The 21,041-nt window shown below is 41.5% G+C and overlaps 1 protein-coding gene across 3 annotated transcripts in view; it reads right to left on the reverse strand.

The window, feature by feature from the left end:
* Positions 1–224: 224 nt before the first annotated feature.
* Positions 225–21,041, reverse strand: part of MYT1L (myelin transcription factor 1 like) — a gene marked incomplete at both ends in the record, with an annotated part of 140,725 nt that continues 119,908 nt past the window's right edge. For 2 of the 3 annotated variants that reach the window (XM_080616432.1, XM_080616431.1), the window contains 4 exons: positions 225–365; positions 691–834; positions 8,928–9,031; positions 10,781–10,872. In XM_080616432.1, the coding sequence (XP_080472558.1) occupies positions 225–365; positions 691–834; positions 8,928–9,031; positions 10,781–10,872 (481 nt within the window). Of the gene's footprint in view, positions 366–678; positions 835–8,921; positions 9,032–10,780; positions 10,873–21,041 lie in introns of those variants that run through there. The other variant, XM_080616433.1, reaches the window with a different exon arrangement.

Consider the following 21,041-nt stretch of genomic DNA (forward strand, 5'->3'; position numbering starts at 1 on the left):
CACACTATGTCAGCTTATATGAAAACGTACAAAATGTGAATGTATTCAAAAAACTATTCTGCAGTTACTATCTTTAAAGCAAGACATAAAATCATTATGAAGTCTTGTAAGCATAACACTGTTTCAAACAGAAATAAATATATAACACTTTCTGGTAAATTACAGCAGCAAAAAACAAGAGGCATCCTTTTTTTAAGCAAGACTTTCACCACTATAGCAGCTGTTCAGACCTGAATTCCTCTCACAGCCTGCTTTATATTTTCCAGTAGGGCTTTATTTTCTGGACTCTGATAACGATCTTGATTTGTATACATGTCCGTCAAAGTGGTCACGTAAGCATCAAAATTTTGTTCATTGATTGGTTCCTACGAGATATTAAATAGTAGTTCATATACAACTTTTATTTTCTTAAGCGTAAATTCATTTAAGCATAACATATTATCAAGGCATATTGCCACCATTTTTTTAGTAATATTTAAAATGCCTATTTGGTTCTTACTTAATTTTACAGGATACACTGGAACAGGCCCTCCATGTCTTTGTTAGCAGTTAAATGTATCTTTATGGTTTCAGTGTTGTTACCACAAATATCCAACTGGTTGATGAAACATAAACATAAAAAAAGACATCTATTGTATGAAGTGAACTGAAGATCGCCAAATTCCTTAACTTGTGCTCTCAATCACTTACCATATGTGGCAGCTGGATATTAGCTAGACTATGAATTAAAGACTGGCTTAAATTGGCCAATTCATGAAGAAGAGACTCATTTTGCTGTTCAATTACTTTGTTCTCCTCTTCTATCGTCTTCAGGTTGCTCTCCATTGTGGTAATCTAAAATGGACAAATTTGTGCACAATGTAATATAAGGCAAACTATTATAAAGCATGTGCTCTTTGAAGGAAGAGATAACAGAAATACCAGGGAAAGGAGAAGAAGGGCTATTCATTCACGATTAAAAAGGTTTTGCTAGAGTCTGAGATTCTTATCACTGTTAAGGGCTTCTTATTCTTACTGCGTGTTGTATAACTTTAACAGCTTGTCTTTTTAATATTGGTAATAATGAACGAACTTGGATTCGATTCCACTGCTTTAGAGCTTTTCTTTTTGAGTTGAAAGGCATTAAGAAAGACCTTCGTTCTGCAAGTTCATTCATTTGGTTAAACACTTCTACTCCTAGGAGCCTACCTTACGCACATTCTGCAGTAAGTCATGCATTTCTTGTATTTTCTGATTGACATATATATATATCTGTATACACGTATAAAGTTAGTTAAGCATGCACAGCTCCTTGCTGCCAGTGTTTAGCTCTTTTTAGGTATGATTTGAACCTATGCAGGTTCACAGGGCTGCTTTTGAAAGCTGAGCAGTTGCATGTTATCGCAATGCATGTACAAATTCAGACAGCTTCCTAATACATGCAATGACTTGAAAAACTGAAGGAACTGAAGAAAATCTGCACAATAGCCAGGAAGGTGGGTCTCTGGGGCATGACTACATGTACAGGTGAAGACAGATGACAGTATGCTCTGCTGGTGTGCTCTGCCGGTGTTCCCAGATGACCAGACTCAAGTTAGCTCTGACCTTGTGTGGTGCCCTTCTTGAGCTAAAAAGCACTGCTGAGAGGCAGTTTACCTCAGCTTGTGCAGAGCACTGTGCTAATGAAGCTATAAAGACTTCAGATGAGCGCTGGCTGGTCAAGAGGACATGCAGAGCTTACTTGTATCTGTCTACGCTTTCCTCTGTAGACCTGTCCTTACTTTCCACAGTGGATGATAACCATTAACCTCTAAAAAGAAGTGTATAGTGTGGTTTTGTGTGTGTAGGCTGAAGCATGCATTGATGACAGGGCAAAAAAAAAAAAAAAAAAAAGTCAGAGAAGTGGAAAAAATGCCAAAGAACACAAGTTTCTGAATTCTCAAAATGAGTTTTATCCATTTCTACACTGGCAACTCTGGGAAGAATTGATACAATCTAAATGCTGATGGGAAGGTTGCAGGTTTGTGTGGTAGCAGCAGGCAGAAGGAGAAAAGGTTCTTAAGTGAACATTAACTTGACCATGGATGAGTAGATTTTAGGAAATTTTTGGCACAATCAGGTACTTAGATCTCTTAAGTTTTATCCTGGTTAAATAAAAGTTTCAGTTGCTTATGGAGCTACAGCCCATTTGATAGAAGTAACGTGTTTCTTACTTTAACTACAGGTGTTCGTATTGCAGTTAACCCAAGTTAAGTATTGCAAGGGCTTGGTTTTGTCAAAATTAATTGATTCTGAACTATTTCCACAACATATAATAGCAGGCAAAATACTTCAGCTTTGAAACTGGAAACATATCCTCCTCTCTTGTTTTGCTCTCAGCTTTTTTGCGTGGGAGACAAATGCTGCATGCAAATGCAAAACATCTTTCATAGGTACTTCTTACAGGCAGTCATGCTCCAATATTTACCCTAAAAAACTGGTTACAGTCCAAAGTGAAGAGTCTGATGTTGATGAAGGCCCAGTTCAGTATGGCATAGTGCTGCTGCATCACTACCATGAGTAAGAGCTGACATTTTGTAGATTTTTGAGATAGCCGAATGCTGCTACTTGAACAGATCTTTTATTCTCTATATTTTTTTTTTTCAAGTGAGATGCTACCTATCTGCAAATACTGTGGCAGCTGATCAGTGTTTCTCACAGTTGCATTTAGTACTCATCTGTAAGTACCTTAAGATAACTGGCACACTTAATTATTGTATTCACTTGCTTAAAGGCTGAAATTTCCCTCCCAACATTTTATCCTGAAACTAATCAATGTTCACTAGTATCTATTCTGAAAACAGGATAACCTGTTGCTTGTATGAGACACACAGTTATCTGCAGATTCTTCGTCCTCCTGCTCACCTTTATGCATTTCTGCCCCTCTCATACTTTTGAACAAATTTACTATAAAGTCTTAGATGAAAAATACTTTCTTATAGTAAAAGGCAGCTGAATAAACGAGAGTATTATGAATGCTCCAGCTACGGAAAAGACTGCAGTATGACTTAAACATAAAAGATTCTACATAGAGGGGAAGTTCCTATTGTAGGAAAAACTTTTGCTGGCACTTACAATCATATGGGATGCAAATCCATATGAAGCAAAGCTGTTGTTACTTCTGGTGTTCACAGAACTACTATCTATCTTCCCATTGTGTATTCCCTGTCTGTGAAGTCTTAGTGAAATCTAGGTTGCACAATGATTTTCTAAAGGTTTATCAGCAAACATTTTGTTTTGTTCAGTATAATTCTACTGTTGCAAATATAGTGGACTGTTGACTTTGATCCTCTCAATAGATTGATAATGACTATGATGTAACTCTCTACATGTTGGAAATGTAAATTGTTTATCTTCAGGAGTGTGTATGAATTCAAATCTGAGGCCTCTGAGTTCCTGTTAAGTTTGACTCGGCTAGGATTTTCTGCTAGGCATCAGTGGCTAGTTGGGTAAGAATAGGTAAGTATTAGACCTTACTGCCCAGGGACTGTGGAATCTCTGGTGTAGTAAATAAAAAACAGGTTAGGCAAGCACCTGTCAGAAGTGGCTTAGGAAGAGCTGGGAAGTAGGAAAGGGAGACTGATGGACAAAATAACATGTCAAGGTCTCTTGTACTGCTATTTTCTAGATTCCTATTAATTATCTTAATGACAGGGTGTGTTGCTGCCAGTTATTCTACCCTTTTTCTAAATCTGCTGCACTGAGGTGTGAAAAGCATCCTTTCTACTTGATGGCAAAATCATCAGCTGAGGCTTTTTTTACCACAAATATGCTGTGTTCCCAGGTAGTGTCTAATCTGATTTCTAAGAAACTTCTCTAGTCTGAGATATAAAAGCTAGAACTGAGACCACTGAAGTATGGCTTCTGTACTCATTACTCATCAAAACTTGATGTGAAATTCCTAGCTAAACCTTGGGAACTCATAAACTACATATTTTATGCCTGTGATAGTGTTATCATGGCTTTATTTATATCTTTTTTTAAATTCATCTAGCCAAAACAAAAATTAAAAATGTAGATATTTATTGACTACTGGAGCATTTATCTAATGTACACATAACAGCCATACTGCTTTACATTTTTTAAAATCTCAGCTAAATCAGTCTGTATGTGAATAAACATCTACGGTGTTGTGTTAAGCAAAAGAAAACATGAGGCAGATTGTGTCCTGGGTTCAGCAGTAGCAGTCATTTTTCTCCTTCTTAGTAGCTGGTGCAGTGTGGTGTTTTTGACTTTCAGTCTGGGAGCAATGCTGATAACACCGATGTTTTTAGTTGTTACTCAGTAATGTTTACTCTGACCAAAGACTTTCTGAGTCTCATGCTCTGCCAGGGAAGAGGCAAAGCTGGGAGGAAGCAGAGACAGGACACCTGACCCAAACTAGTCAAAGAGGTATTCCATACCACAGCATATCATGCCCAGTATATAAACTGAGGGCAGTTGCCCGGAAAGGCTAGATCACTGCTCGGGTTGGGCTGGGTATCGGTCGGCAGGTGGTGAGCGGTTGTATTCTCTTCCCTTGCTATTTCCCTTATCATTGTTATTGGTATAATTTTGTTATTGTTATTTATATTATATTATATTATATATATTATATTTTATTATTTTATATTTATTCATTTTATATTTATTTTATATTTATTTATATATATTTATTTTATATTTATTATATATATATTATATATATATATTGTTATTTATAACATTGTTATTGGTGGTAGCAGTAGTGGTTTGTGTTATACCTTAGTTACTGGACTGTTCTTATCTCAACCCGCGGGAGTTACATTCTTTTGATTCTCCTCCCCATCCCTCTGGGAGTGTGGGGAGGAAGGGGGAGGAATGAGTGAGTGGCTGTGTGGTTCTGGGTTGCTGGCTGGGCTTAAACCACGACACATTGGAAGCTGCCAGATTCAAAACTTAGAACCAAATTCTTCCAACATAAATAAATGCAATTTTCCTGCCATTGATTATTCTTCTTGCTTTACATTCTTGTAGAGTTTGTCTTTATTACTCTACAGTTATATGTGGTTACATCAGAAAACTATCTAAAACATAAGTCAAATCCTATAAAGGTTGAATAATGAAAAAATAACCCTGAATACAGGCATAACATAGAAGTGAGGTTTCAGTATCAATTTGGCTAAGGTTAAGAAGTAAAGAAAAAACAAGTTGAAGAGGCTGATCCTGCCTTCTGTTTATGAGTATACAAGAGGAAGAGGACAACAGACATGGCACTCTACTCCACAAGCAGCAGACAAAGAAGCAACAAGGAATGGTTTATCCTGTTTCCATCAAGATCAATTGGATGATTATGACCATGGGACTAAATGTTGATAAATGGCAAGAACTGTGATCAATCTCCCTGTTGGTGTCTATGCTCAAATCATGTGAAGAAAACGAACCAGCAGCTATGCTGGACACTGGAAAATGCCAGGGAAAGAATGAAATTCATGTCTTGCCTTTCACAGTATACTAGAGATTGGAGGGGACCTCAGAAGATCATCTAGTCCAATCCCCCTGCCAGAGCAGGAACACCTAGATAAGGTTACACAGGAATGTGTCCAGGCGGGTTTTGAATGTCTCCAGAGAAGGAGACTCCACAACCTCCCTGGGCAGCCTGTTCCAGTGTTCCGTCACCCTCACCGAGAAGAAGTTTCTTCTCAAGTTTAAGTGGAACCTCTTGTGTTCCAGTTTACACCCATTACCCCTTGTCCTATCATTGTTTGCCACTGAGAAGAGCCTGGCTGCATCCTCGTGACACTCCCCCTTTATATATTTATATACACTAATAAGGTCACCCCTCAGTCTCCTCTTCTCCAAACTACAGAGACCCAGCTCCTTCAGCCTTTCCTCATAAGGGAGATGCTCCACTCCCTTAATCATCTTAGTTGCCCTGCGCTGGACTCTCTCCAGCAGGTCCCTGTCCTTCTTGAACTGAGGGGCCCAGAACTGGACACAATATTCCAGGTGCGGTCTCACCAGGGCAGAGTAGAGGGGAAGGAGGACCTCTCTCGACCTACTGACCACCCCCCTTCTAATACACCCCAGGATGCCATTGGCCTTCTTGGCCACAAGGGCACAGTGTTGGCTCATGGTCATCCTGCCATCCACTAGGACCCCCAGGTCCCTCTCCCCTACACTGCTCTCTAACAGGTCGTTCCCCAACCTAGACTGGAACCTGGGGTTGTTCCTGCCCAGATGCAGGACTCTACACTTTCCCTTGTTATATTTCATCAAGTTTCTCCCTGCCCAACTCTCCAGCCTGTCCAGGTCTCGCTGGATGGCAGCACAGCCTTCTGGCGTGTCAGCCACTCCTCCCAGCTTAGTGTCATCAGCAAACTTGCTGACAGTACACTCAATTCCCTCATCTAAATCGTTGATGAATATATTAAATAATACTGGTCCCAGTACTGACCCTTGAGGCACTCCACTAGATACAGGCCTCCAACTAGACTCCGCCCCATAGACTACAACTCTCTGGCTTCTGTCCTTCAGCCAGTTCACAGTCCACCTCACTACCTGATCATCCAGGCCACACTTCCTCAATTTAGCTATGAGGATGCTGTGGGAGACCGTGTCAAATGCTTTGCTGAAGTCAAGGTAGACCACATCCACTGCTCTGCCATCATCCATCCACAATGTTATTTCCTCATAAAAGGCTATGAGGTTGGTCAAGCATGACTTCCCCTTGGTAAAGCCATGTTGACTGCCCCTCATAACCCTCTTATCCTTGATATGCCTTAAGATGGCATCAAGGATAAGGTGTTCCATCACTTTCCCAGGGATGCAGGTGAGGCTGACTGGTCTATAGTTACCCGGGTCCTCCTTCTTGCCCTTTTTGAAGACTGGAGTGACATTTGCTTTCCTCCAGTCCTCAGGCAGCTCTCCCGTTTCCCAAGACCTGGTAACGATGATGGAGAGTGGTCTAGCAATGACTTCCGCCAGTTCCCTCAACACCTGTGGGTGTATCCCATCTGGACCCACAGATTTATGGATGTCCAGATTGCTCAACTGGTCTCTAACCCATTCCTCATTGACTAAGGCAAACTGCTCCAGTGACCTGACTTCATCTGAGGTCTCAGGGGTACAGGGCTCTTCAGGACTGCCTCCAGCAGAGTAGACAGAGACAAAGAAGGCATTCAGTAACTCTGTCATCTCTGTCTCTTCTGTCACCAGGGCACCCATCCCGTTCATCAGTGGGCCCACATTGCCTCTGGTGTTAGTTTTACCTGCCATGTATCTGAAAAAGCTCTTTCTGCTGTCCTTGACCCCTCTTGCCAGATTTAATTCTAAGGAGGCCTTAGCCATCCTAGCTGCCTTCCTACATCCTCTAGCAGCAGCCTTATATTCCTCCCAAGTGGCCAGCCCCTCCTTCCATGACTGTAAACTCTCCTCTTCCACTTGAGCATATCCAGCAGTTCCCTATTTAGCCACACAGGTCTCCTGGCCCTCTTCCTTGACTTCCTACATGTCGGGATGCTCTGATCTTGAGCTTGGAATAAGCAATCCTTGAATGTCAACCAACTATCTTGGGCCCCTTTACCTTCAAGCAGCCTTGCCCATGGGATTTCCCCTAGCAATTGCTTGAAAAGGCCAAAGTTTGCCCTGCTGAAGTTCAGGGTTGCAATTCTACTTGCTATTGTACTGGTCCTACCACACAAGATCCTGAATTCCACCATCTCGTGGTCGCTGCAACCAAGGCAGCCCTCAACCTTTACTGCTTCGACCAGACCCTCCTTGTTAGTGAGGATGAGATCCAGCAGCGCTCCTCTCCTGGTTGGCTCATCCACCATTTGCATGAGGAAATTATCATCCATGCACTGGAGGAACCTCCTGGACTGTGGCTGGGTTGCTGAGTAGTCCTTCCAGCAAACATCAGGGAAGTTAAAATCCCCCACGACGACCACGGCCTGTGACTGTGAGGCCGCTCTCAGCTGCTTGTAGAAAGCCTCGTCAACTTCCTCACCCTGATCTGGTGGCCTGTAACAGACACCCACAACAGTATCGCCCCTGCCAGCCTGCCCCTTAATTCTCACCCACAGACTCTCAACTCGCTCGTCCCCTGTCCCTGGACAGAACTCAGTACATTGTAGCTGCTCTCGCACATAAAGAGCAACCCCACCACCCCGCCTGGCTGGCCTGTCTTTCCTGAAAAGGACATAGCCCTCCATGAGTATATTCCAGTCATGTGAGCTGTCCCACCACGTCTCTGTAATTGCCACCAGATCATAATCTCCTGACTTAACACAGGTCTCCAACTCCTCCTGCTTATTTCCCATGCTGCACGCATTGGTGTACAGGCATTTCAGGGAGCGAGCTGAGCACACCGATTTCACCCTAGGATTATAGGAGGCCTCCCAGTCTTCATCAATTCTAGAATGCTTTTTCCATCCAGTTTCAGGACTGCTGTATAATGAGGTTTTAAATAATAGTCTCTTGCTAGGTTTGCCTTTCCTTTATGTGGAAACTAAAAGGAATTAAACTGGATCTGTGTGGAACCACTACTGTCACCAACGGCTGCATAGCGTAGCAAATGATGAAGTGAAATGTAACAGATACTCACTTCCCTACCTAAATTTTCTCTGTAACACAGATGTGGGAAAAGTCATGTTGTTCATCTGGACTCCTTCACCTGGTAGCTTATGTTAATGTCCATGATATCACACAATATTTTTACTGCTATTAGAAAGGTATAACCTTATCAAGGGGAAATGCAAAGCTGACCATGATGCTTGTAACTGGTCTGGAAATTGCAAAATGGATATTGTTTTCTGACTTTATAAATGGCAAATCACAGATAGAAATCTTAATATGTAAGAAACATAAAAAGGAACAATATATTTCCTATATTTCTTTTAATCAATCATGTAGAAAAAGCAGCTGAATTTAGGGCTTCATAAAACTGTTACCTGAGTTCTGAGTTTAATCATATCAGCTTCCATCTGGGAGTTGGATTCATTTAGTTCTTTGATTTCTTCATCTAATTGTTTAATTTCTTCATCATTTTCTATACCTGTGTGATATAAAAATAAAAGGGGTGTTAAAATAATTAAGCTTCAAATTGTAATTCAGTGAATTAATTATTTCCATATTTGAAAACAAATTTGTTTTAAGTAAAAGTACTAAAGTAAAAAGAAAAAGGAAGTGTTCTTCAAACTTTTCTTTTGAAGTTAAACTAATTTATTTTCCACTACTTTTCTTTTAAAAATTGCAGTAATTTTCCAGTGAGAGTGTTGAAAATGCTTACAGGATCAATAAGACACACCTTTTTCTTTCTATGTACTGATTTAACTTCATATCATGAGAAATGTACCTGCAGCAATAATTTCTGCTCCACTGTCATATGTAACTTATTTGAAAGACTGTGTCCACTTACAGATCTTCTCCAGGAAAAGAAAATATCTTGACATGCTAGTCTCTTAATATTACAAAGTCATTCAAATAATCTGTAACTATTTCAGAAGACTTTTTTTTTTCCAGCACAGTGAAATTTTGTTGAAGTGCTGGGGTATATTGTGATTCTGCTTTTGCTTTTAGTAAGCTCATGGTTCAGAAGGTTATTATTAAATAATGATCTAGAGAATAAAATTGAAGTGATTTCTGGGGGTTTATGGCACAGACATTTAGAGAACAGAATTTTAAAGGTACCTGCATTTTTAAGGACTCAGGCAGGAATAAACTGTAAAGTTTTATTTATTTATCCTTTAAATTACTATAACAAAGCGTAAAATAAAGTCCTGGGAAGAGGTAGGCCTGTTTTCTCCCAGGTCAAAGTCTGAACCCCTAAAGCTAGAGAAATTGGTGTTCCCACTCTCTTATTCATACTGTAGTGTGAATCTTGCCTTCCTTTTCCCAAGTCCCTAACTCTAATAGGAAGGATGCCCTGTATCCCTCTAAGTACCCAAAATTTACATGTACCCCTCCTTAAGGCATTCTTCCTGGGCATAGCAGATACAGTTTCCAGTACTTCCCAGGCTGCAGAGAAAATTACATCCAGACTTTCCCTCCCTGGTTATCAGCTACTGAAGACAGACAGTCAACGCTTCCCCCAGCTGTGTTTGCAGTGTGGGCTGAAACGCCTCCTGCACTGTGTTGAAATACTTTGTGGTTCTCAAAGTCAACACCAAAAATTAAGAAGGCAATGCACAGTCACAGACTAAGTGACTGCATCAAGTTTTCCAAGAAAACTCAGGACTTAGGCACCTCTCAGGCAAATCTTTTGTGCATTACTTGTTTGAAATGAAGCACCTACATTTTGCTTCTATTGCAGTTTGACTATTAGATTTTGGATTTTTATCCAAGATACTTTTATCAGCTTCCTTGCAACAAATCCTTTCCCAGAAAGGATTGCAGACTATTGGAAATGTAATGGGACAAGATCAGAGGTTACAGAGTCGCAGCTCCAAATAAATTCAAGGGACCTCATGAGGACATGACACTCTGGAAATTAAACCTTTTTCTCTTCTGAATCCTGCAACAATTAAGACCAATTATCTACCTTTAATGAATGAGATGTGAACCAGAAAATTGTAATGGTATATTATACTTGGAAATATTTTAGTGTTTTAGATTTAAGTAGACATAACAGACCACCCTGACCATTCCTCTGCTGGCTCAGATATCCACAGCCTACTTCTACTGGCAGTGAATCCATTAATTATACAAAGAAGATTTACACATGTAGGAAAAAAAGCCAATAGAATAAAGACAACTTTCATTTACAAAGAAGTAATATTTATAAAGGTAATGATTAAAAATTTACCATTACTGGCCCGCTGCTTTATTGTTAGCATTTGTTCACCAGACAGCTTTGCTTTCTTCATTGCTGAAGTAGCTCTGGGGCATCCTGATAAACTGTGAACAGTAAGGAGCCTGTTAATTTTGATAAGTCATTGAAAATAAATCTTTACTCCAAACCTGTAATAAAAACAGTATCAGAGACAAGTTTATCTTCACTGCCTAGCACTGAAAGGTGTGTTAGTCTGAAAAAAGGACTTACCTGTAGTGATTTCATGGTTTTGTTCTTTCTTCCAAGTTCTTTTTGTATAGACAGCTAACATAAAAATCAGGTATATCTTGTGAAACTATAAGCCTGGGAACAACAGTCCAATTTTCTACAGACACAATGCTCTTATTAAAAAGTTTTATTTTAAAACCAGTTACTGTGAAAATATTCCCCTTTGAATTTATATGTCTCTGCCCTGAACTTCTACCCTTTTTAATTAGAATGTTCAAACATGGAACTGGATGCTGAGAGAAGGGGACATGAGCTATCTTCCACATCCAAATGACTAACTCTTATAAACTATGCTTCTCTTTGTAAATACCACCTATGGAGCTAGCCAAATTGCCCTTTGCTAAATTGTTTCTTAAAAAGGCTGAAACTATGTGTTGGTTTTTGTTTAAGTCCAAGAAAAGTCATTGCTATAAAAATGATGTTGCCTTGATTAGGGATATATCTCTCTTATAATGTATATTTGTCACACTCATTGATGTAGACTCAGTTATGTCATCTCCCATGTTGCCAAAATATTAAGCTTATTAATTGCATCATAAACCCAGCTTGATAGCAAATGCAGGCTTAGCAGATTTCATTGTGAAAATAATAATAAAAATACTGATCACTGTGCTATTTATATAAATAATCGTAATCACCAAACTATCTCCTTTTTCAAAATCTCGACATTACTGTAGTTGCACTATTACACGTAAGAGAAAATACATATTCAATAAATTTAATAATGGAAAATTATAGTCTTATTCTGAACAAGCTTTTGCAGTGAAGGGAATTTTACTGCAAAAAACTTGCTAAAAAAATTCCGTATTGCTTCAACATTTAAGGTTTATAGCCACTGAAACTGATTGTCACGTACTTCCCATTGCATACAGTCACATTTATGTTTCCTCTTCAGATCCAAAGGCAGACTTTTTACCACTTTTAATTGTGCAAATCAAATTCAAAGCTAATAAAATAATCTTTGTAATGTGGAAAAAGCTTCTTGGAAATGTAGTATCTTTGATTAAAAACATTTATTTAAGTAAAGACCCAACTTTCTACTAAATAAAGTGCTCTAATTTAACTATAACGTTTAATTATTGAAAATGTCTCTCTGAAAAACCTGGGCTACTATTATCAAGTGCAGCTATCAAAAAAATGAAACTCTTCCCAGAAAAAAAACAAACCTGAAAAACCCTTTCCTTTTCTCAGCAAATGAATTAATGTTCAATATTTGACACTGCTCTGTTACTGACAAGATATATAATAAAACAATACCAGTGGGGGTTGCAACTAGATGATCTTAAGGTTCTTTCCAACCCTAACTATTCTATGATTCTAAATTACATGATCTAGTAGCTTTTCACTGTAACCTAGGTGGTAGGATTATCACATTATTGCTCCAAGATCTGCTATGGACTCACTGTGTAATGTTAAAAAACTGTTTTCCTGAAGTGTCAAAGGGAAGCCTTGAGGAAGATTAAGGAGGAGTGGATCACTATTTGGGTAAAAAAAAATCTTTTGCACAGGGAAAGGAATAGAAGATAACAGTATATGCAAAGTTTCTGCATATTTTAATTGACTTAATTTTTGTATCCTTTTAATTGATTTAATGAATTCCCTCATGTTTTGGCCTCTCTTTTTCAGAAGTTAGCATCACCAAGCATTGTAACAGCTGTGATAGTTTACTCTCATCTTGGTCTGCAGCCCTTTACTCTCTTAAAGTTTTGACTGATGACAACTTACAGAATTCCTCAAAATAAAATTATTCCTCAAAGAGCCCATAAGTATGGCATTTAAACTCTAAACAGACAACAAGAACTGTGCACTTGAAAGTGCAAAAGAATAAAAAGAATAGCTGGAGAATGAAGTTGCTAAGCCACTGTCCATCATATTTGAAAAATCATGGCAGTCAGGTGAAGTTCCTGATGACTGGAAAAGGGAAATATAACCACCATTTTCAAGAAGGGGAAAATGGATGACCCAGAGAATTACAGACCAGTCAGTTTCACCTCTGTGCCTGGCAAAATCTTGGAGCAGATTCTCCTGGAAGGCATGCTAAGGCACATGAAAAACAAGGAGGTGGTTGGTGACAGCCACCATGGCTTTACTAAGGGGAAATCCTGCCTGACCAATTTGGTGGCCTTGTATGATGGGGCTACGAAACTGATGGACAGGGGCAGAGGAGCTGATGTCATCTACCTGGACCTGTGCAAAGCGTTTGACACTGTCCCACATGACATCCATGTCTCTAAATTGGAGAGACATCAATCTGATAGATGGACCACTCGGTGGATAAAGAACTGGCTGGATGGCTGCACGCAAAGAGTTGTGGTCAATGGCTCAATGTCCAGTTGGAGAGCAGTAACGAGTGGTATACCTCAGGGATCGCTGTTGGGACCGGTCTTGTTCAACATCTTTGTTGGTGACATGGACAGTGGGATTCAGTGCACCCTCAGCAAGTTCATCGATGACACCAAGCTGTGTGGTTCAGTTGATATGCCGGAGGGAAGGGATGTCATCCAGAGGGACCTTGACAAGCTTGTAAGGTGGGCTGATGCCAACCTCAGGCAGTTCAACAAAGAGAAATGCAAGGTCCTACACCTGGGTTGGAGCAATCTCAGGCACGGCTACAGGTTGGGCAGAGAAGAGATTCAGAGCAGCCCTGCAGAGAAGGACTTGGGGGTGTTGGTCAATGAGAAAATGAACATGAGACAGCTTCAGTGTGCTCTCGCAGCCCACAGAGCCAACCGTATCCTGGGCTGCATCAAAAGGAGCGTGACCAACAGGTCGAAGGAGGTGATCCTGCCCCTCTACTCTGCTGTTGGATCCTGCCCCTCTACTCTGCTCTCATGAGACCTCGCTTGGAGTGTTGTTTGCAGTTCTGGTGTCCTCAACATAAAAAGGACATGGAACTGTTGGAACAGGTCCAGAGGAGGGCCACGAGGATGATCAGGGGACTGGAGCACCTCCCGTATGAAGACAGGCTGAGAAAGTTGGGGCTGTTCAGCCTGGAGAAGAGAAGGCTGTGTGGAGACCTCACAGCAGACTGAAGGGGGCATCTAAAGATGCTGGGGAGGGACTATTTGTTAGGGACTGTAGTGACAGGACAAGGGGTAACGGGTTCAAACTTAAACAGGGGAAGTTTAGATTGGATATAAGGAAGAAATTCTTTACTGTGAGAGTGGTGAGGCACTGGAATGGGTTGCCCAGGGAAGTTGTGAATGTTCCATCCCTAGCAGTGTTCAAGGCCAGGTTTGACAGAGCCTTGGGTGACATGGTTTAGTGTGAGGTGTCCCTGCCCATGGCAGGGGGGTTGGAACTAGATGATCTTAAGGTCCTTTCCAACGCTGACTATTCTATGATTCTATGACACTATAATAAAGCAAACAAAAAAGGAAGTATGTTCACAAGCATAAGAAATCTTGTGTAAGATTCACTGTGCCTACATCCAAATTTTGGTGTCAAAAACACAGTCCCACTCCCAGGCCATGGTTTTTTATGTACATTCAGTTTTCAGGACTGCCTAAACCTTTAGATATCTTTGAAGCTTGTCTGAAAGGTTACTTCTCTACTAGCATATTCAGCATGCTCCAAATCACACTCTCTCCCTGAGGCCCCAGGTACAATATCCCGTATTTCACTACTCTACAAAATAGGGTGGCCACAGTCTGGTTGCCTAACAGCAACTGCCCCTGCCCCATGCTATCTCCACCAGAAAGATACCTATTTGTAGGGTAGGTACTTATACATCACTTATATGTCTGCTGCAGTTCAGTCATACTGGTACCAGATGTCCTCTGCCTAAACTAGAAACAGAAGGTCTGGGTCCTGTGCTTTGTTCTTGCTGCAGGGATGGTTGGAGAGTTTTTCTGCATGGATTATCTACCTTCTTCCAGAGGCAACCAGACGAGTCATGAGTTAGTGAGGGGAAAGGCAAAGGGCTGCCTATTTCAGGATCTGCTAGTGAGGATGTGGAAGGCTTCCACATCCTGTAATCAGATTAGTGTTGTTCTGGTGTTCTAATAAAACATGCACAAACAGAGGAGGGCTTTGACCAAAAGTGCTTCCTTTCCATGCAACTCCATGCTCACACCACAAGCTTCCTCTTATTGCTTTCCTGACCCTCATGGCTTTAACATATGCATTAGATACCACTATGACTACCTTATATTGTAATACATCTCTCCTTAGAGGAGGTTATGAATGAACAGAAGGTCTTAACTTTTCCTGTGGCTTTATGCAATTTAAGAGAGCATTCAAAACTCCCAGAGGTAATAAACTCCACACAGGGGAAGATGCCAAAGCCATACCATGCCATCAACTTCGCCTTATCAGCAAATGTGTCTCTCTCTTAATTGTATATTGTATTGTAACGCTCACTTTGCTGAACCAGGCACTTACAATTTCAATGAAGCAAATACTAAATTAGTAATCTAAATTAGAAGATTGAGTTCTACCACAGTTTATTTAACTTAGCTAAATTCTTCAGATGAATAAAACAAAGATAGCAATACGTATCCTTTTTGCCCAGCTCTGTTCTTAATTATCTAAAAATACCTTAAATAATTTAAAAAGTAAATTAGGACTTTTTGGATAAGCTTCTGATCTGCATGAAAATTCCTGGACTACATTACTTCTCTTGAAGGTAACTGCTTTTTCTCTAAGTCGAGAACAACCAAAGAGGGCGTATAGGAAGGTAAGATGAAAATCAGGGCTAAGTTGGACAAAGGCTGAACCTCATGGAGCTGTAAAGTTAACCAAAAAGCTTGACTTGAGATACCAGTAAGGCTGAGAGTAACTTGAGTCTTCTAGAAGACTGAGAGTTAGAAGGAGACAGAAGACAAAAAGGAGTAGGTATGATTTTATTTGTCTCAAATATCTTGAGAATATATTTGTCTTCCCACGACTGGCAAACAAAAAAGCATAAAACAAAGCCATTTCAGTGTTTTACGAAGTAAGCAAAATACACTTTAAACTTCTCAAAAACCAAAAAAGACCAAGAGAAACATGCTAGCTAGTACTTTTGATAAGGATAATACTTCTGTTCCTATCAAGTTTAAAGCCTTTATAGTTGATGTCTGTCATAAACTTTCTGTTACAAGTGGAATTAGTGTGTAATCTTGCTTTGGTTGATTTTTTATATTTTAACAAACCTTACACTTACTTTTATAGGAACATGGAATTCTGCAGCTTCTTCATTCCAGCAAAGAACTAGCAAAATTAATCACAGTTATCTCAATTGCTACTGCCATTATTCTTATACACATGAGAAATCATGCAAAAGAAAATATAAACATAGTTGAGTATTCTTTCCATAATAAAAAGTGAATAAGGCTTTCTACACTGCTGGGGGTACTGCTGTAATACAGTATAAAAGTACTAAGCCACCATTTATCTCCGTCAGGTTTCAGATGCCACAGGGCTTGAAGCTACAGCATCTTGGTGGCGTTGTGAGAAGCACCAATACCCAACTCCTGGTTCCCTCTGAGTTCCGGAATCATCAGGAGCTATAAGCTGCTGCTGCCACAGAGACAAGGTATCAACAGCCACCTTGATCATTAACATCTTTTCTTTTTGAGATTTAATGTGTCTTGGCTCTTAATCAGTTTCTTCTGTGGGGCTTAATCTGTAATTTGAGAAATAAAATTATGATCTGGTACATCAACCTTGAAAGCCAACCTCTGCTATAATTTACAAAATACTATGAAGAATGAATTAAACTGTTAGATTAAAATGATCTAGGGTCAGATCATGCAAACCTCCTGTAAGGTATGGGCTAAAATTTGAGGTTTCAATTTTTGCTGGTTGGCAAAAATACTTCTGACATCATAACACATCATTTATGTTGGAAACATGCTTTTGTTGGGTATGGGTGCTCAATGGAGCAGTGAATGGCTGGGACCTGCCATGCAGCTTTGCTTTGCATGGCTAGGCACTGACCATGCAGCAGACATTTCTACACACTATGCACCTGTAGGACTGACAGGTAGAAAGGGTGACTGACAAGGTTTTATGCCATGAAGTTCAACCTGCATTAATCAGGCTTTTTTTACAGTTAGACTTTATAAATGGAGGCATGCAGAGCTTAAGTGCTAGTACCTGTATAAACTCTATGAAAAAAGGCACATCCATATGTACATTACATCTTACTCAACTTCTCTGAAGAGTAGTGACTAACAGAAACCCAGTCATCTAGAAGGTATGCAGAAAGATTATATATGCACAAATCAAGATAAAAGTATATGGTGATTGCATCTGTTTAGAGTTGAACACAACATAAAGAATGAATTTTCTTTCTTGTTTAGGACTGTGGTTACATTACTGCAACCTATGCCTTGCCACATATTCAGTGGATTTAGAAAATAAGGTGAAATTGGTCAAAAAATAAAAGGAAAACAGTGGGGAAAAAGTTTGAAAGGGATATCTAGCTAGTGTTTAATGCACATTTGCCAAGAAATTTCATTTAAAAACAAATAAATGTGGGCTAAAATCCTAAACTGCTTCAAGAATGTAATTGGACTGTCTTCACGGATGCAAACAAGAGAGGCCACCAGAGTGAAGAATCATTGATCAAGTGAAACAATTGTCTGGGTAACTGATTTTAGTTATCTGGGTTCTAGCTGTGCTTGTTAAATACATTTTTTGCCTTAGCAGACAGATGCAATCTGGTCCCTCTTGAAGCTGAAGGAATTGTACTTGTTTTGTCAAGTGAAGAAAACATTTTCCAAGCAGAGAAGTTTATTAAAAACAACACTGCCCATAGACTAGAGGAAGGAACAACTCATATTCGAGGGACCTTTTATAACTAGAGACAGGCTCAGAACACGCCCCAGATGTAAAACTTCTGAAATTCAGGGAAATAAAGATCACAGTGAAAACTGTTTTATTTTGTTAACAGATAAACCCTTGCTTTTATGACTAAGCTCCCGAGCTACTTAGTAATGTCTGAAGTTCAAGTTAAGAGATCAAACTCAGTGATCAAAGTAGCCCTTTCCTTGGTTTAATATTAAATCCACAAACCATTTATTTTTTCTATGTTGAAGGGTATCAGCTTTAGAGATTTCCATATTCCCAAGAGTAAATTCTGCCACACACCTTAAAGAATGAAATACTCTATGCACAACTCCAGAAGAGATAAAAGGAACCCTCCATATCCTGGCGTGCCAGCAGGAACGGTTCCAGGGAGATACCTCCCAAAAGGGGATGGACCCCCTGCCCTCTCTGACAGAAGGGGATGGCCCGAGACAGCCCCTGCCCTGTAGCTGTCACGCAGAGGTAGGGGACCAAAAAGACGATGAGGGCTGGAAGCAAGTTCCAGTTTGGAACCGTGGGCAACCTTCCTCCCTTCCTGCCCTGCTTCCCCAGGTGCCCCTCCGTAATAGGTTTGAGGCCCTGGATCTTGATGGAGAGGTAAGTGAGGATGTGGTGCAAGGCCAGACTACAAGGTCACATAGGAAAAGGCGGTCGACTTCACACCTCAAGACTGCCTCTGATAAGAAAGAAAGAAAGGTCATTGTTGTAGGCGATTCCCTTCTGAGAGGAACAGAGGGCCCGATATGCAGAGTTGACCCTCATCATAGGGAAGTGTGTAGTCTGCCTGGAGCCCGGATCAGGGATATCACCAGGGTGCTCCCCAGCCTGGTGCACCTGGCAGACTACTACCCGCTGCTGGTCTTCCAGACAGGTGGGGGGGAAGCTGCTTCCCGCAGTCTGAGGGGGATGAAGAAAGACTACAGGGCCTTGGGGCGGATGGTGAAAGAGTCTGGGGCTCAAGTGATCTTCTCGCTTCTTCCATCTTCCAGTGATGATGTGGGACTGAATGGGAAAATTCAGTCTGTAAACGATTGGCTACGAGACTGGTGCTTTAGGCAGGGCTTTGGGTTCTTTGATAACAGCTGGTTTTATAAGGCTCCAGTCCGAATGATGGCACGTGGGAAAGGTTTAACTCACAGAGGCAAGAGGATGCTGGGGCATGAATTAACAGGGCTCATTTGGAGAGCTTTAAACTAGATTCGAAGGGGGATGGGGTTGTAGCTGGGCTTGCCCCAGTGGGGCAGCACTCTAGAATTGAAGAAGACTGGGAGGCCTCCTATAATCCTAGGGTGAAATCGGTGTGCTCAGCTCGCTCCCTGAAATGCCTGTACACCAATGCGTGCAGCATGGGAAATAAGCAGGAGGAGTTGGAGACCTGTGTTAAGTCAGGAGATTATGATCTGGTGGCAATTACAGAGACGTGGTGGGACAGCTCACATGACTGGAATATACTCATGGAGGGCTATGTCCTTTTCAGGAAAGACAGGCCAGCCAGGCGGGGTGGTGGGGTTGCTCTTTATGTGCGAGAGCAGCTACAATGTACTGAGTTCTGTCCAGGGACAGGGGATGAGCGAGTTGAGAGTCTGTGGGTGAGAATTAAGGGGCAGGCTGGCAGGGGCGATACTGTTGTGGGTGTCTGTTACAGGCCACCAGATCAGGGTGAGGAAGTTGACGAGGCCTTCTACAAGCAGCTGAGAGCGGCCTCACAGTCACAGGCCATGGTTGTCATGGGGGATTTTAATTTCCCTGATGTTTGCTGGAAGGACTACTCAGCAACCCAGCCACAGTCCAGGAGGTTCCTCCAGTGCATGGATGATAATTTCCTCATGCAAATGGTGGATGAGCCAACCAGGAGAGGAGCGCTGCTGGATCTCATCCTCACTAACAAGGAGGGTCTGGTCGAAGCAGTAAAGGTTGAGGGCTGCCTTGGTTGCAGCGACCACGAGATGGTGGAATTCAGGATCTTGTGTGGTAGGACCAGTGGAATAGCAAGTAGAATTGCAACCCTGGACTTTAGCAGGGCAAACTTTGGCCTTTTCAAGCAATTGCTAGGGGAAATCCCATGGGCAAGGCTGCTTGAAGGTAAAGGGGCCCAAGATAGTTGGTTGACATTCAAGGATTGCTTATTCCAAGCTCAAGAGCAGAGCATCCCAACACGTAGGAAGTCAAGGAAGAGGGCCAGGAGAACTGCGTGGCTAAATAAGGAACTGCTGGGTATGCTCAAGTGGAAGAGGAGAGTTTACAGTCATGGAAGGAGGGGCTGGCCACTTGGGAGGAATATAAGGCTGCTGCTAGAGGATGTAGGAAGGCAGCTAGGATGGCTAAGGCCTCCTTAGAATTAAATCTGGCAAGAGGGGTCAAGGACAGCAGAAAGAGCTTTTTCAAATACATAGCTGATAAAACTAACACCAGAGGCAAGGTAGGCCCACTGGTGAACGGGATGGGTGCCCTGGTGACAGAAGAGACAGAGATGGCAGAGTTATTGAATGCCTTCTTTATCTCTGTCTACTCTGCTGGAGGCAGTCCTGAAGAGCCCTGTACTCCTGAGACCTCAGATGAAGTCAGGTCACTGTAGCAGTTTGCCTTAGTCGACGAGGAATGGGTTAGAGACCAGTTGAGCAATCTGGACATCCATAAATCCATGGGTCCAGATGGGATGCACCCGCGGGTGCTGAGGGAACTGGCGGAAGTCATTGCTAGACCACTCTCCATCATCTTTACCAAGTCTTGGGAAACGGGAGAGCTGCCTGAGGACTGGAGGAAAGCAAATGTCACTCCAGTCTTCAAAAAGGGCAAGAAGGAGGACCCGGGTAACTATAGACCAGTCAGCCTCACCTCCATCCCTGGGAAAGTGATGGAACACCTTATCCTTGATGCCATCTTAAGGCATATCAAGGATAAGAGGGTTATGAGGGGCAGTCAACATGGCTTTACCAAGGGGAAGTCATGCTTGACCAACCTCATAGCCTTTTATGAGGAAATAACATTGTGGATGGATGATGGCAGAGCAGTGGATGTGGTCTACCTTGACTTCAGCAAAGCATTTGACACGGTCTCCCACAGCATCCTCATAGCTAAATTGAGGAAGTGTGGCCTGGATGATCAGGTAGTGAGGTGGACTGTGAACTGGCTGAAGGACAGAAGCCAGAGAGTTGTAGTCTATGGGGCGGAGTCTAGTTGGAGGCCTGTATCTAGTGGAGTGCCTCAAGGG

Source organism: Psittacula echo (genome assembly GCF_963264785.1).
Source record: "Psittacula echo genome assembly, chromosome: 4".
Classification (NCBI taxonomy): Eukaryota; Metazoa; Chordata; class Aves; order Psittaciformes; family Psittacidae; genus Psittacula; species Psittacula echo.